Source organism: Camelina sativa, chromosome 16, assembly GCF_030686135.1.
Source record: "Camelina sativa cultivar CO46 ecotype springtype chromosome 16, ASM3068613v1".
Taxonomy (NCBI): Eukaryota; Viridiplantae; Streptophyta; class Magnoliopsida; order Brassicales; family Brassicaceae; genus Camelina; species Camelina sativa.
Window position 1 is genome coordinate 14,914,948 of NC_141895.1, and position 12,847 is coordinate 14,927,794.

The 12,847-nt window shown below is 32.6% G+C and overlaps 2 protein-coding genes and 1 pseudogene across 2 annotated transcripts; all 3 read right to left on the bottom strand.

Annotated features, from left to right (window-relative positions):
• Positions 1-108: 108 nt before the first annotated feature.
• LOC104750389 (protein OPI10 homolog) lies at positions 109-1,164 on the bottom strand. Its single transcript, XM_010472176.3, has 2 exons — positions 863-1,164; positions 109-753 (listed from the first exon to the last, which is right to left on the bottom strand). Exons 1-2 carry the CDS (start codon positions 963-965, stop codon positions 284-286), a joined length of 573 nt encoding a protein of 190 aa, XP_010470478.1. The 5' UTR covers positions 966-1,164; the 3' UTR covers positions 109-283.
• Positions 1,165-2,934: 1,770 nt separating this feature from the next.
• On the bottom strand, positions 2,935-3,968 carry LOC104753600 (THO complex subunit 4C-like; annotated as a pseudogene).
• A 1,924-nt stretch (positions 3,969-5,892) lies between these two features.
• On the bottom strand, positions 5,893-7,056 carry LOC104750391 (uncharacterized). Its single transcript, XM_087490273.1, has one exon. It carries the CDS (start codon positions 7,054-7,056, stop codon positions 6,022-6,024), a length of 1,035 nt encoding a protein of 344 aa, XP_087346399.1. The 3' UTR covers positions 5,893-6,021.
• Between the last annotated feature and the right edge of the window lie 5,791 nt (positions 7,057-12,847).

Here is a 12,847-nt window from a genome sequence, read left to right on the forward strand (position 1 = left end):
AATCTTCACCTTTCATCTACCTCAAAGCAACAAGATAAAGTTCAACACTTGCTTAATAGCAGTAAATGATAATAATTCATATGTAAAGCAAGGAGAACACTGGCAAACTAAGCAAAAGTACAATCTCTTGTTCAATTCATCATACAGAACCCAATATCAAATGGGACAAAACCCACCATTGTAGTACAGTGAAGCAAGATCATAAACCAAGTAAAACTACAATCTCTGGTTCAATTCATCATACAGAACCAAAAGATGAGTAACACTGAAGCTAAAACTAACCTTACAAAGCAAAGGTTTTGAGGAAACCAGGATCACGTTTAGCTTTCTCCTGAAACTTCTTAAACCAACGATCCAAAATATCCATAGGAACAACCAATTTACTTCCATCAACACCACAAAAAGACTGCATAAAGTTAAACAAATTCTCCCCAACTTTCATAGCCAATCTCTCAATCCTCCTCTCCGCCACAACATCCATAGAACTCAACGCCGCCGCATCCTCAACCGAAACACCGATCTTGGCCGATAAAGAACTCGAATCACCCGCCGTGAGCTGCATCTGAGCAGCACTACCAGGTTCAGGCCATTGAAGCGACAAAACAGCAGAAGGTCTAGCTAAAGTCACAGCACCACAGAACACAAAAGCTGATCCAGGGGATTGAACGTATACAGCTAAAGCTTTATCTGGTGGGAGATTGAAGTTGTTTAACAAGAAGATACACATATCTGAGATTTGATCGTATGCTTCACCTGTAAAAAAAAAGATTGGATTTTTCGATTAGGGTTTTTGATTTGGGGATTTAGGGTTTTTGAAAAAAATTGTTTTTGTTTGGGAGAGAAGGGTGTGGGTTATACTTACCGACGAAGTGGTTCATGTCGAGAACCCAATGGAAAGTATCGATTTGAGTGAAGGTTGAGATGTCGATTGGGAAACTTCGATTGGGGAAGACGACGCCGAACATTGTTGATTTTTTTTGGGTTAAGGATTTTAGTTTTTGAGTGAGGAGAGGTTTTGAAGATTGTGTTGGAGATGGGACTGATGAAGAAGACAGATGGAGAGTGAGAAGATGATTCTAGAAGGTTTTAGAATGAGCTAAACTACGGTTTCCGCAGGAAGACTAATGTAAGAGAATTTACACAATGAAAAAACTAAAAATTAATGTTTTTTTTTTTTTTTTTTTTTTGGTCAATTTTACTAAAAAAAAATTAAGTAGCTTATATTTTTTTCTCTTTTTTAATTAGGACGTTTGGAATAGTACCTTTTTTTTTTCTTTACTAATGTAGTATTAATTCGAATAAATGGATTTTATTATAATTATTCTTCTACCAACTTTTCTCTTTGTGCAAACCGAAGATTTTTTAACGGGAGAGTTGGTGATTTAGTACGTTTTCAAGATTTAATAAAAATTATACTACACTAGGATAATATCTACCTTATGCCGCGGATTGTTTTTTATAATTCTTTTGTATATTGTTTGTAATTTTAGTTTGTTAGCTTTCTAATCATAGCTGACAATCATTATAAATTTAATTCCAAATAGACTAACATGTACAGACAGATCACAAATATTTAAGCAGCTCTTTCGTGTGGAGTACAAAACACTATTAAAAATAACTAACAGTTGCTAATGCCCTTATAACAATGCACCATATTATGTTTTAATATAATATTTTTTTGTAAACAATTTTTTTAAAGAACACATATTCTATAGACACATCAAATTCATATTTTCTATTTTTAATTAGGTTTTGGAAAATAACTCTGTTCAGTTTAATAATTAAACTAAACCATTACAATTTAATAATAATAACTCCATTTTTAATATAATTGTTTTGCAAACACATTTTTTAAAACACATATAATGTAGACAAATCAAATTCATATTTTTAACTAAGTTTTGGAAAATAGCGTTGCTCGTTTCAATAATAAACTAAACCGAACTAACAATTTAATATTAACAACTCCAGTTTTTAACATAAAAAAAAACTCGATCTCATGAATACAATTCAATAACTAATCTCAAGTCTAATTTAATAACATCAAGATCAAAACCAACTTCATGACAGTGCACTAAAAAAACCAAAGTACCACTTCGACAAACCCACTCAAAACACCGAAACAGAGATTAGCTCAGTCACTCATTTCCAAAACAGAGCAAGTGATATAAGCCTGTGTTTGTGCTAAAAAAAACAGTAGAAACGGAGTCTTCATGGTTTACTCTTTGCTTCAGGGATAGCTCATTCTTCTTGTGTCAGGTATCTTCTATTGGATTGCAGTCGCGGTAACAGTAGAAACGGGACGTCAGTGAACATAACAACACCATCGGCAAATCCGACGAAGAGCTCTGGAATACAGAACGATTTGTATTACAGTCGGGTATATGGAGCAGTTTCGCAGTGATAATTTTGAAAGTTGCTACTGTCTTGTGATTCTGACATAAGATTTTTTTTTTTTTGGTTTCGAGAAGTGTTCTTTTAACTTTTCTTAGGATGGGATTGGAGTTAGAGTTGAGGCTATTTGTGTTGGATTCGAATTTTTGTACACAAGAAAACATTTTGATGGTCTTAAATTTTTCCGCACTGTTCGTTTTAGATATAAGGCAAGTGTTGTTGGAACATGTTAAAAAGAAAACAAAATGGCAAATTCAGAGGAAAACAAATTATGTCGAACCTAATTAATTTAGCTCAAGTACAGTTTAGCAATTGGAATAACACAAAGCAAAATAACTAAAGTAAGAGCTTTTTTGATTTACAAACTAAATCTCTTTTACTTCAATAACCAAAGGGAGCGACTGTAAAAGTGAAGCAAGAAAAGAGAAAAACAAAAGTAAAGCATCATAATCGAAACCAAACCCAAACCAAACTTTTGGCACATTTGAGGTATTAGTAGGAGACAAAAGAACAAAAGAACACAAACGTACATGACAAATGTGAAGTCTTGTTTTGCTTAAGAGATGTTCATAGCTTCAGCATGATAGATTTCGAGATCTTTGTCAAGGTCCACAGCTGACTTCTCCACCTGCTTCTTTACGCCTTGGCCGCTTTTATTCCCTCTGCCACCTCCGGCACCTCGTCCTCTACCACGATTCCCGCCTCGACCACCTCCCTATTGGTTTTGTTGGCTGCCACACATAAACAATATGAATAATATGATAAACCCGATGCATCATCCGCCCATATGAATCAATGCAAGCTCCTTTTAACACTTACGTTGCACGGCGTCTCATAGAAGAACTTGAGCATCTTCCTCTTCCTACTCTCCCACCTCTAACTCCTTGACTGCAAGAATCAGTGATTCATTCACTTCAACACAAACATGCAGAACTATCCTTTTGTTAAAAAAAACAGACCAAGAGACGACAACATACGCAATGAAGACACTCCCATTCATCCTTCCATTCAATCTGGTTACATTAACCCGAGCTGCAACAGGAGCAGCCTCAGTACTTCCACCCAGAATCTCCAGTCTCATAGACCTTCCATCCAAGAATACATTGTTGTATTTCTTCATAGCTAGCATTGCATCACTTCTTCTAATATACACAACTTCAGCCCAGCCCTGTATGACACAGAACATCATATGTCAAAAATCACAGGAATGCAGTAAATAACAACTAAAACCATAGCAAAAATAAAACAAAACTTAGTTTTGGACGCCCATTCCTGTTAAAGTGAATTGCATATCTTTTTCGCTCTCCAATCTCAGCATATAGCTCCTATAAACTTTATATGATATTAATTTTTACCATTTGTTCTTTGAGGAACCTAAGTATATATCAAATGATGACATTGTAGTGGAACAAGTCAATTGACCTAAGCTTGACTCAAACTTTGTCACTGAAACTCTTTTCTCAAATAAAAATCACCTCTTTGTTTTTCTTATCACTCCTTGTTTATTGTTTTCTGATGAGATACTTGGTTTTAAAACTAAAGAATCAAATCAAACTAAACAATACGTGACCCATCTCTTATCTTTGTAACTACCACACATCCAGCTCAAAACATAAACCCAAAAAAGCAATATCTAAAAAGCAGTCGAAGAAGATGACAATAACTTCAAAACAGATAACACAAAAACCCTTTCAAGATCCAAATCCAAACCAACGAATTTAAAATGATACCGTGACGAGATCGGAGAAAGATTGAAGTTTAACAAATGAGGATCATGAAGCATCAATTTGCTACGGAGACTTCGAGACACATGTAGAAGTGAGAAGAAGAGGTCGCAAATCAGAAAAAATAATTTTATTCCTTCGACAGGAAACCTAATCGGCAAGAGTCACCAAATATTATTCTTAGGTGTTTTAATTGTTTTAATTTGATTGGGTAATCATTTTAAATGATGTGTTACTCTCTGCTTCAATACAAAAGCAGAGGTGTCATACTTTGGTGAGAAACATAGAAGTTTTATTGTATTGATTCATTATTTGAATATCAAAAATAGTCGCCTTTTGTATGTAATAAGGAGTTAGTGTGAATGAAATCCGGGGTCCAATACAAATTATGAAAAATAACATTATAATTTTCATGATATTATTAACTATAAAATAAAATAAAAATCAATTTAAACATAAATTTTATTTGAAAAACATAGTAGTGTAATATCTTTAAAAAATAACTAACAAATTAAATATATTGGAAAATAGGTAAATATTTACATTTTTTTCAACAAAAGTTACTCAAAAAACTTATATTTTTGCATATATATACACTAAATATACATAACATAACATATATAACCAAAAAAAAAAAAGTGGAGCCTCTAGAAAGTAGAACCCCATTCAAATGTTTCATATCAATGCCCTCATGTCAGGCCCCATTCAAGTGGGCTTCTGTTAGTGTGTGTGAGTGCGAAAGAAGATACAATGCAAGAAGTTGGAGGGTCTGCTGCCAAAGCATCAGCCTCTCGATTACATTTCCTGGAGACAAACTATATCAAGAGATGGGAGCTTGTGTAGAGAATATATAGAAATATGTCTTACAAGAGAGATAATTATATTGGCAAAACCAAATGTCAAAACCTAAAAATATGAATTTACTAACGGTTATGTTTGACAAAGCATCCAAGACAAAGCATAAAAATTCCTAACCATCTTTCAAATACGGCAATGTCGATATCAATGAATTTTTAACGGTTATGTAAAAGTCTTTGCACCGACCAAACCTTGACAATTAACAAAGAAGAACATAAGGCTCCAGCCTCGGAGTGGCGGACAATGTGGTTCAGCCGTACTTACAATCTGATGAGGAAGAGCCTGAACCACCACCAAAAGACCTACAAACACGCCTTAAACTACGATTTCAAACAAACTAGCTCACACTGCATCAAAGATATGAATTGAAGAATATACAAACGAATCACACATAGTAAACCGGAATTGATTTACGGTTCAAAAAACAGCTTTAAACGAATCACACATAGTAAACCGGAATTGATTTACGGTTCAAAAAACAGCTTTCTTTATTGATTATTTGAGAAGAAAAAAAAACTCAATTATTACAAGAGAGTTCTAGCTTGCTTGAAGAAAACAAGTTAGAATTTTCTTGCCACTAATTGAGCCTATAGGATAAGACTTTAATTCAGAACTTGTCCATTATGAATTAATTGTGTTTATTGGAAAAAAAATTATTTTTTCAGAAACTCCACAATTTCCATCACAAATTGGAATTTTGCATGAAAGTTTTTGTTCATTTCTTATAGATAGATTTATGACGACAAGTTTGTGACTGATTCACGATGGTACTCTTACTCTATTTGATTTACAATAGCATCCGTTATGGCGTATACGTGACAAAACACTACAAAATGAATTTACAACGTTTCCATCAGTTTGTCTCAACACAAACATTATGATATATTCAACTCCAACTTCCTTAATGGACTAGAAATTCACAAGCATCATCAGTGAATTAGAAACGAAATCCATACCAACATGAATAGATCACAAAGAAACGAACTTATATGTACATGTCGTCCACAAAATTAAACCAAGACTCGTCACTAAAGAGAAAAACCAATTACAGGAACTGGTTAAGCAAACCAGTATGAAATGGTTGACCTCCCATGTAATACCTCTCAAGAACTTCATGAATCATAGTCACCATCATCAACGTAACATCACTAACTCCACTCATCCTCTGTATCATAAAACCTAAACGTGACACAACTTCATACTCAGCCTCACAGAACCTCAAAGCTTCTCTTCCCACTATCCTTGCAACCCTAACGAAACTTTTACGCACAACGATCTCTCTTCTCTTCACGTTAACCATCTCCCAAACCGATTTCAAAATCGCGTAAACCAAATCCCAAACCAAACTCTCCCTCTTCACAGTCACAAGCTGAAGAATCAAACCAAACGCAGCTTCCAAAGCTAAACACCACTCCTCATCATCATCGCAATCTTGATTCATCAACAACACGTTAACGATCTTTAAACCAAGACCATTGTCCAACAACGGCATCAAGAACTCATCATCAAGAAGCATTGGCAAATCACTGAACATCAAAAGAGCTTTTTTATTCCCGTCAAGCGAGAGAATGTAAATACAGAGCTCTTCCCAAGGGTTGCTTCCTATGAAAACATCAACAGCGACACGAGATACGATTCTTGAGAGGAGTTTGAAGTCTTCATCCGAAGCTTCTCTCTCGTAAAGACAAGCATTCAAATGGGTTTTGATGTCATTCAAAGACTCTGTTTTCAAACCGACCCTTGAGTCGTCGAGATCCATGAGAAGTGAATCGAGGAGAAAGAGTGAGAAAGATCGAATCTTTGGGGTTGTTGTATCGGCACCGAACCTGTAGATTTGGAGGAGCTTCACGGCTAAGATGTTTGGGAAATGGTGCTTGAAGATTTCGTAGAGAAGCTTCGGAGATGAAGATGATTGCTCTGTTTCTTTACCGTAACAGAGGGTAGTGATGAGGTTTGTGATTCCTTTGATGTCACGTGTTGCGAGGATCTCTCTTGCTTGGGTTCCAATGTAGATACGAGATGAGGTGAGTGGTGGTGGTGGGTATGAGGAAGAAGCTTGGTCTTCACGACGAGAAGTCATCTTTTTTCGTGGATTTATTTTCCCGAGAAAATCTTGGAGTCGAGAGAGAAAGAGATAAATGATAAAACAGAACGAGTAACAGAGTGATCTGATGAATCTTTTTTGATATACAAACGATTTGGTTACTTACGTTTCATGCTTCATATTGTAAATGACTAAATTGCCCCTACAGCTTTAGCACTAAAAAAGTTTTTTTTTTTTTTTTAGAACGAGTAAATTAGATACGTAATTCCGATATACTATGCCATGAATTTTTTTTGATAATTCTTTTAAAAATATTTATATGAATTCCTGAAATCATTGGTGTAACGTAGATGCTTAAAACTAAATTTATTGGTGTTTACATACAGTCACTTAGTTAGATTTTTACCTATTTCATTTATCATCAGTTGTTGAATTTGTACTTGTTGATATTTGTACTCTATATGTGCTTAAAACTAAATTTTTACCATGCGTTTTCGCCTTGTTCAATATCTATATGTGCTTGTTGATATTTGTACTCTTCACTTCTAAAACTAAAACAATAGTAAACCTGATGTTGAAAACTCGATTGAGCTAATAGCTCTAGCTCTATCACAAGCTTCTATTTCTTTTGTAAGTATGAACTATGAAGTATTGAAGTATGAACATTAATTAATGAGCAATAACAAGAAAACGTTACAATGGATTTTAGAATCACATGAGAGTAAAAATGAAAAAACTTACAAAAAAAAAAAGATAACGCCGTTTCCTTTGATTAAGGTGAAGATAAGAAACTGCAGAGAATAAAAAAGAAGATAGTGCTATAAATTAAAGCTAATTATTTGATTCAAAGCTATAGAATACATTTCATCTTTCAAAGATTTGATGATTTTTAACATTTTTTGCAACTCTCTGATTTTGCCATGATCAATCTCATTAATGGGTTTGTTTAAGTTATGGAAACATCATTATCTTAACTTCTCTAAAGAAGATATTTGTATACATATGATGTGGTTCATGCCTCATGGTAGCTTTACTGTATTTTTCGCAGCTTAACTAAGCTACAGCACCGTATCAAGAGAAGTAAAAATAGAATTTGTAAATCTAGCTTGAAAGATGTAGATGGAAGATGGAGATATGAAACGTTTATGAACCTAACTTAGGTTTTAACCTGGGGTACATCGTCATAATATATTTTTGTAATTAAGAATTAAAAATAGAATTATGTTTTATTTTTTGGTAGTATTTCTTATGTAATAAAACAGTAATACACTATTAATTATTTTTGGATGAAAATTAGTTTTCTCTAGTTTGAAAATATATATTGGGTTTTGGTTGAAATGTTTCATATTATAATTTAAGTTTTACTATTTTAGTTTTTTTTTTATCGTCTGGATTTATTATTGATTGCAAATTTTATGAGAACAATTACATATGAATCTACCATGGACAATTCATTCCGACCCTATTAGATTCACTACAAACACTTTTGCTCTCCCACTCCATGTTCTTGATGGACCTCCCTTCTCTATGTTCACCTTCATGTGTATGTAGAATCACGGCCAACGACGATAATTGCGCATCACTGGAGATCGTCTGTAAATTTTCCTCCATTAATCTGCACAATTAATAAATCGCATTATCTGGGGCTCGAACTCCAATCTCTTGGTGTAGAAGCATTAATGAACCCTAAGCCAACCACTGGGCCAAGGGGGCTTCCACTACTATTTTAGTTTTGCATATAACTTTATTAGAGTCAAGAAAACATTATAATACGTATTTCAAGATAAGTATTTGGATGAAAGTATTTAATTATACTTCCTATTTAAACAATCCATTTTTTTGGGTCATTATCAAAAGTATGTTTATAGTTAGGTAATGTAAATGGACCATAATCATAATATATGTTAACTTTCAAAGAATCTAATATCAATATTCTAGGATCAAACCAATCTAAGTGAGTTAATGAAATTTTAAATTTATATTAATGTTGACTAAGAATTGGATTTAGACATATACAAATGTGTAAATTTGAATGCTTGTAAATTTTGTTTCACACTCACTTATAAATTTACAAATATTTATATAAAACCTTTATACAATTATTTATATTAAATTAGAAATAAAATTTATATAAAATTTGTCCTGCAGTATTGATACTAGGATTTTTGTATGTCTATCCTAGCAGGTTCAATTAACCTTATGCAGTTGTAATACTTAAGGTGTCAATCCAGTTGGGAAACTTTACTATCACTCAAGATGCAATCAAGGAATCACAAGTTAAGCCAATATAAAAAGAGTGTTTGTCTAACAGTCCTAGAATAATGACAATACAAAACGAAATTGAGTCACAGAACTAGAAACGAGAATGCATGACAAGAAGCGAAAATGAATAAAAACATAAACGAGTCTAAGCATGAACTAAAAGGCAATAAACAAAACAGTCTCAAGAATGTAATAAAAATCAGAAAGAAAGAGGTCCTAAGGATGGGAGTAATTGATGTCGGTGGAGTCTCCTAGTCTACATAGTGTTTAACATGCCACAAGCAAACCATCCCTAAACAATGAACATCACTTCTTAGCTAATCAAATCTCTTGACAGAAGCTACTCAAACTCAACCACTTCCAAACCTAGCTCTCGCTAAAGAAACATGATCAAGCATGGCATGAAAAACAAGTTCATTCACGTCAACAAACATCCTAGACAACTAATCTCTTAGGCTAGGAACGTAAGTCTCTGGCACTAGTTGGTCAGACATTTCATCGAACACCATTTGGGTGCGGAAATGTCTAAAACCTAGTTCCAATTGATCATAGAGAAACAAGTATTTCTAACTCTGGTCCAGAAGGGAATCATACAATCAAAACTTAAACACTGTACATCATAAGATCTTCCACCTAATATATCCCATCCTCAAGAACAACCACACTACTCAGATCCGGAAATCATTATCAAGGATGCAAACCCAGAAAACATTGAAACAAGCATTATTAGGTAGATATAAATAAGATGAACAACTTTGTAGACGGAATCCAATGCAAAAACTCAATAATCTCAAAGATATCGGAATACAAAGTCTCAGAACGTATTTGGTAGCTAGGTTAACCTTAAGGAAAAGAAAACGAGATTATAGATAAGATGTCTCAGCAAAGACTTAACAAAATGTATATATAGTAGTCCAACATGGAAAACCCTAAAACTTAAAACTACAAGGTAAAGCGTCAGTTCGGTGATCTCCTGAAGCGTGTGAAACCAAACGTCTTTCTTCCTGACATGTGCGATCGAGTCCGTGCGCGTCGAATGGAATGCAATGTCATCATGGTTCGGATGGACGCTGGGGAGCATGGCTCGGACGGACGCTGGGGAGCATGGCTCGGACGGACGCTGGGGAGCATGGCTCGGACGGATGCGCTTCCAACGTCTCCTCAATTCCTGAAATACTCCGAAATGCACAATGTATGCAAGGATGATGCAAGAACTACCTAGACATGCAAAGTGTATAGAAAAGACTTAGAAAATAATGTAAAACAATCAGTTATCCTAGCTAAATTCATAATAAATATATGCTGAGGAGAGACAAAATATAGACATATAAAGTATACCAATGTAGGATAATGATTAAGATTAAGAATTATAATTGCTACAGAAAATATAAATCAAAACCCAATTGAAATCAACATTACTTGGGATTAAGAATTATAATCCTTACCAAAAAAAAGATTAAGAATTAGTATAATTTTTACAAAAAACAAAAGAATTGAATCGAATATATATAATCAATGAGAATGATAAAAAGAAACATAAGCATAATAAAAAAAACCCAAAAAACTAATGCTTCTCTATTTTTGTATTCATTATCTTGTTGACATATAGTAAACATATATTTTATACAAACTGGACAAATTTTTTAAAAAATCAAAACTGAGAGAAAGAAAATGTTTTAATGATAAGAAAATGTGAACTCTGTATTGCTATGATGATAACAATAGTTGTTCTATTTACTGGTTATTTATAGAGGTAGTCATGGTTAGGAGAATAAATCTTGGTGAGCAAGTTAGAAATCCTGAAAATCTTGATTAGATATTAAGGGGGTGTTATTCAACCTTGTATTTTAATGGAGTTGAGGGTATTTTAAAATCCAGCGTTATTCAATTACGTATTTTTTTAAAAAGTATAAAATCTGCTGTTATTGGATTAAACATTTGTTGGATGGATTTTAAAGCACTTGTCAAATTGCTGTTATTCTATTTCCAATGGATTTTGTTTCACTTTAGATTTTAATGGATTTTACATCCAAAACACGAACAAACACAATCCTAATAATTTTTGAAGTATTTCATCTCTCTCAAGCTTCTCCCGGTGATTTCGTTGTCATTGTCTTCATATCAAATCTTTAAATATCTTGAGCTTAATTAAAATCTTTAATTTTGCAGCAAATAGTTGACCACCGTATTTGATAAAAGTTTATTATAGATTTTATCCTACAAATATTATACTATATTTTTATATATGTATTTATATTGATTTATGCAGTTTAAAGTATTTATTTTGTTATGAATTTACTTTCCAACGTAAGATTTTAATAATTTTATTAATTTAATTTTATATTTTAACAATTGCAATACTAACACAATGTAACATAAGGTTTTAATAATTTAGTTTATTTAATTTGGTTTTCACAACATAATTTATGTATAAGTTATATTTTTATAATTTACCTTAAAAATTTAAAAAGTCCACTACTAATGACTTTTAAAACCATCATTAAAGACATCCAAATCCACTAATAACGTCCAAATCCACTAATAACATCCAAACCCAAGACCTCGCATTTGCAAAACCATTGAACTTGGAAATCTACTAATACTTTAAAATCCATTAAAAACCATCCTTGAATAACACCCCCTAAATTTTTAATTTAGTTTCCATTTAGTTTTGTTTGTTTTAATACCATATTTATTGTTAGTGATAGCATTAAAAGCTCAAATTTGTTACTTAGGTATTGTTTCATATTTTAATGGATTGTTGATTTAATTTTTGATTCAATGATCCAAAGATTGGTTCCATTTAGGATTTATAAGTAGAATGAATAATTGTTAACATTGTTTTTAGGGAAGTTTAGGATTTTGGTTCTTAATATGATAATTTCGGTTTAAAAAAAAAATTAAAGGAAAACAGAATATTGTTGTAAAGATACTTTAGGAATTTTCGGTTTATTTATAGGTTTTTTGTGCAATTTTTTTAGGATCAATATTATAAAGGGAAAAAAACTAGATCTCCCCAAATTAAGAGGTTAATTACTAAATGAACTCATAAAATGTGAGGGTTAGGTGAATTATTTTTTTTGCCTAAAATACACTTTTGTGCTTTGTTAAGAAAAAAAAGAAAGTCAAGTTTACCCTCCCAGCATTTAAAAAAAAAAAGTCAAAATATTTACAAAAGTCTGTCGATTTGTTAGTATACGACAGATTTGTTAGTATACGACAGATTTTTTTTTTTGCACAACAGATTTTTTTTTGCAAGACCGATTTATTATGACAGACTTTTTTTGGACGTCAGATTTTTTTAATGATAGTTACGACAGATTAAAATTAGCGGCAGTTTTATTTTTCACGACACACTTATTTATGTAGACACAACAGATTTTCATATGGTAAGTTTTATATAATGTCTGCAGATTTATTTTTACTGTTATTTCAGATTTATTTTTTTCATTAAAAATCTGTCATAACGTGACAAATTTTTTTTAACAGAAAATTAATTACTAATTTGACATCTAGTGACAACAGATTTGTTTTAAACTGCAACAGATTTTTTTATTTAAACAAA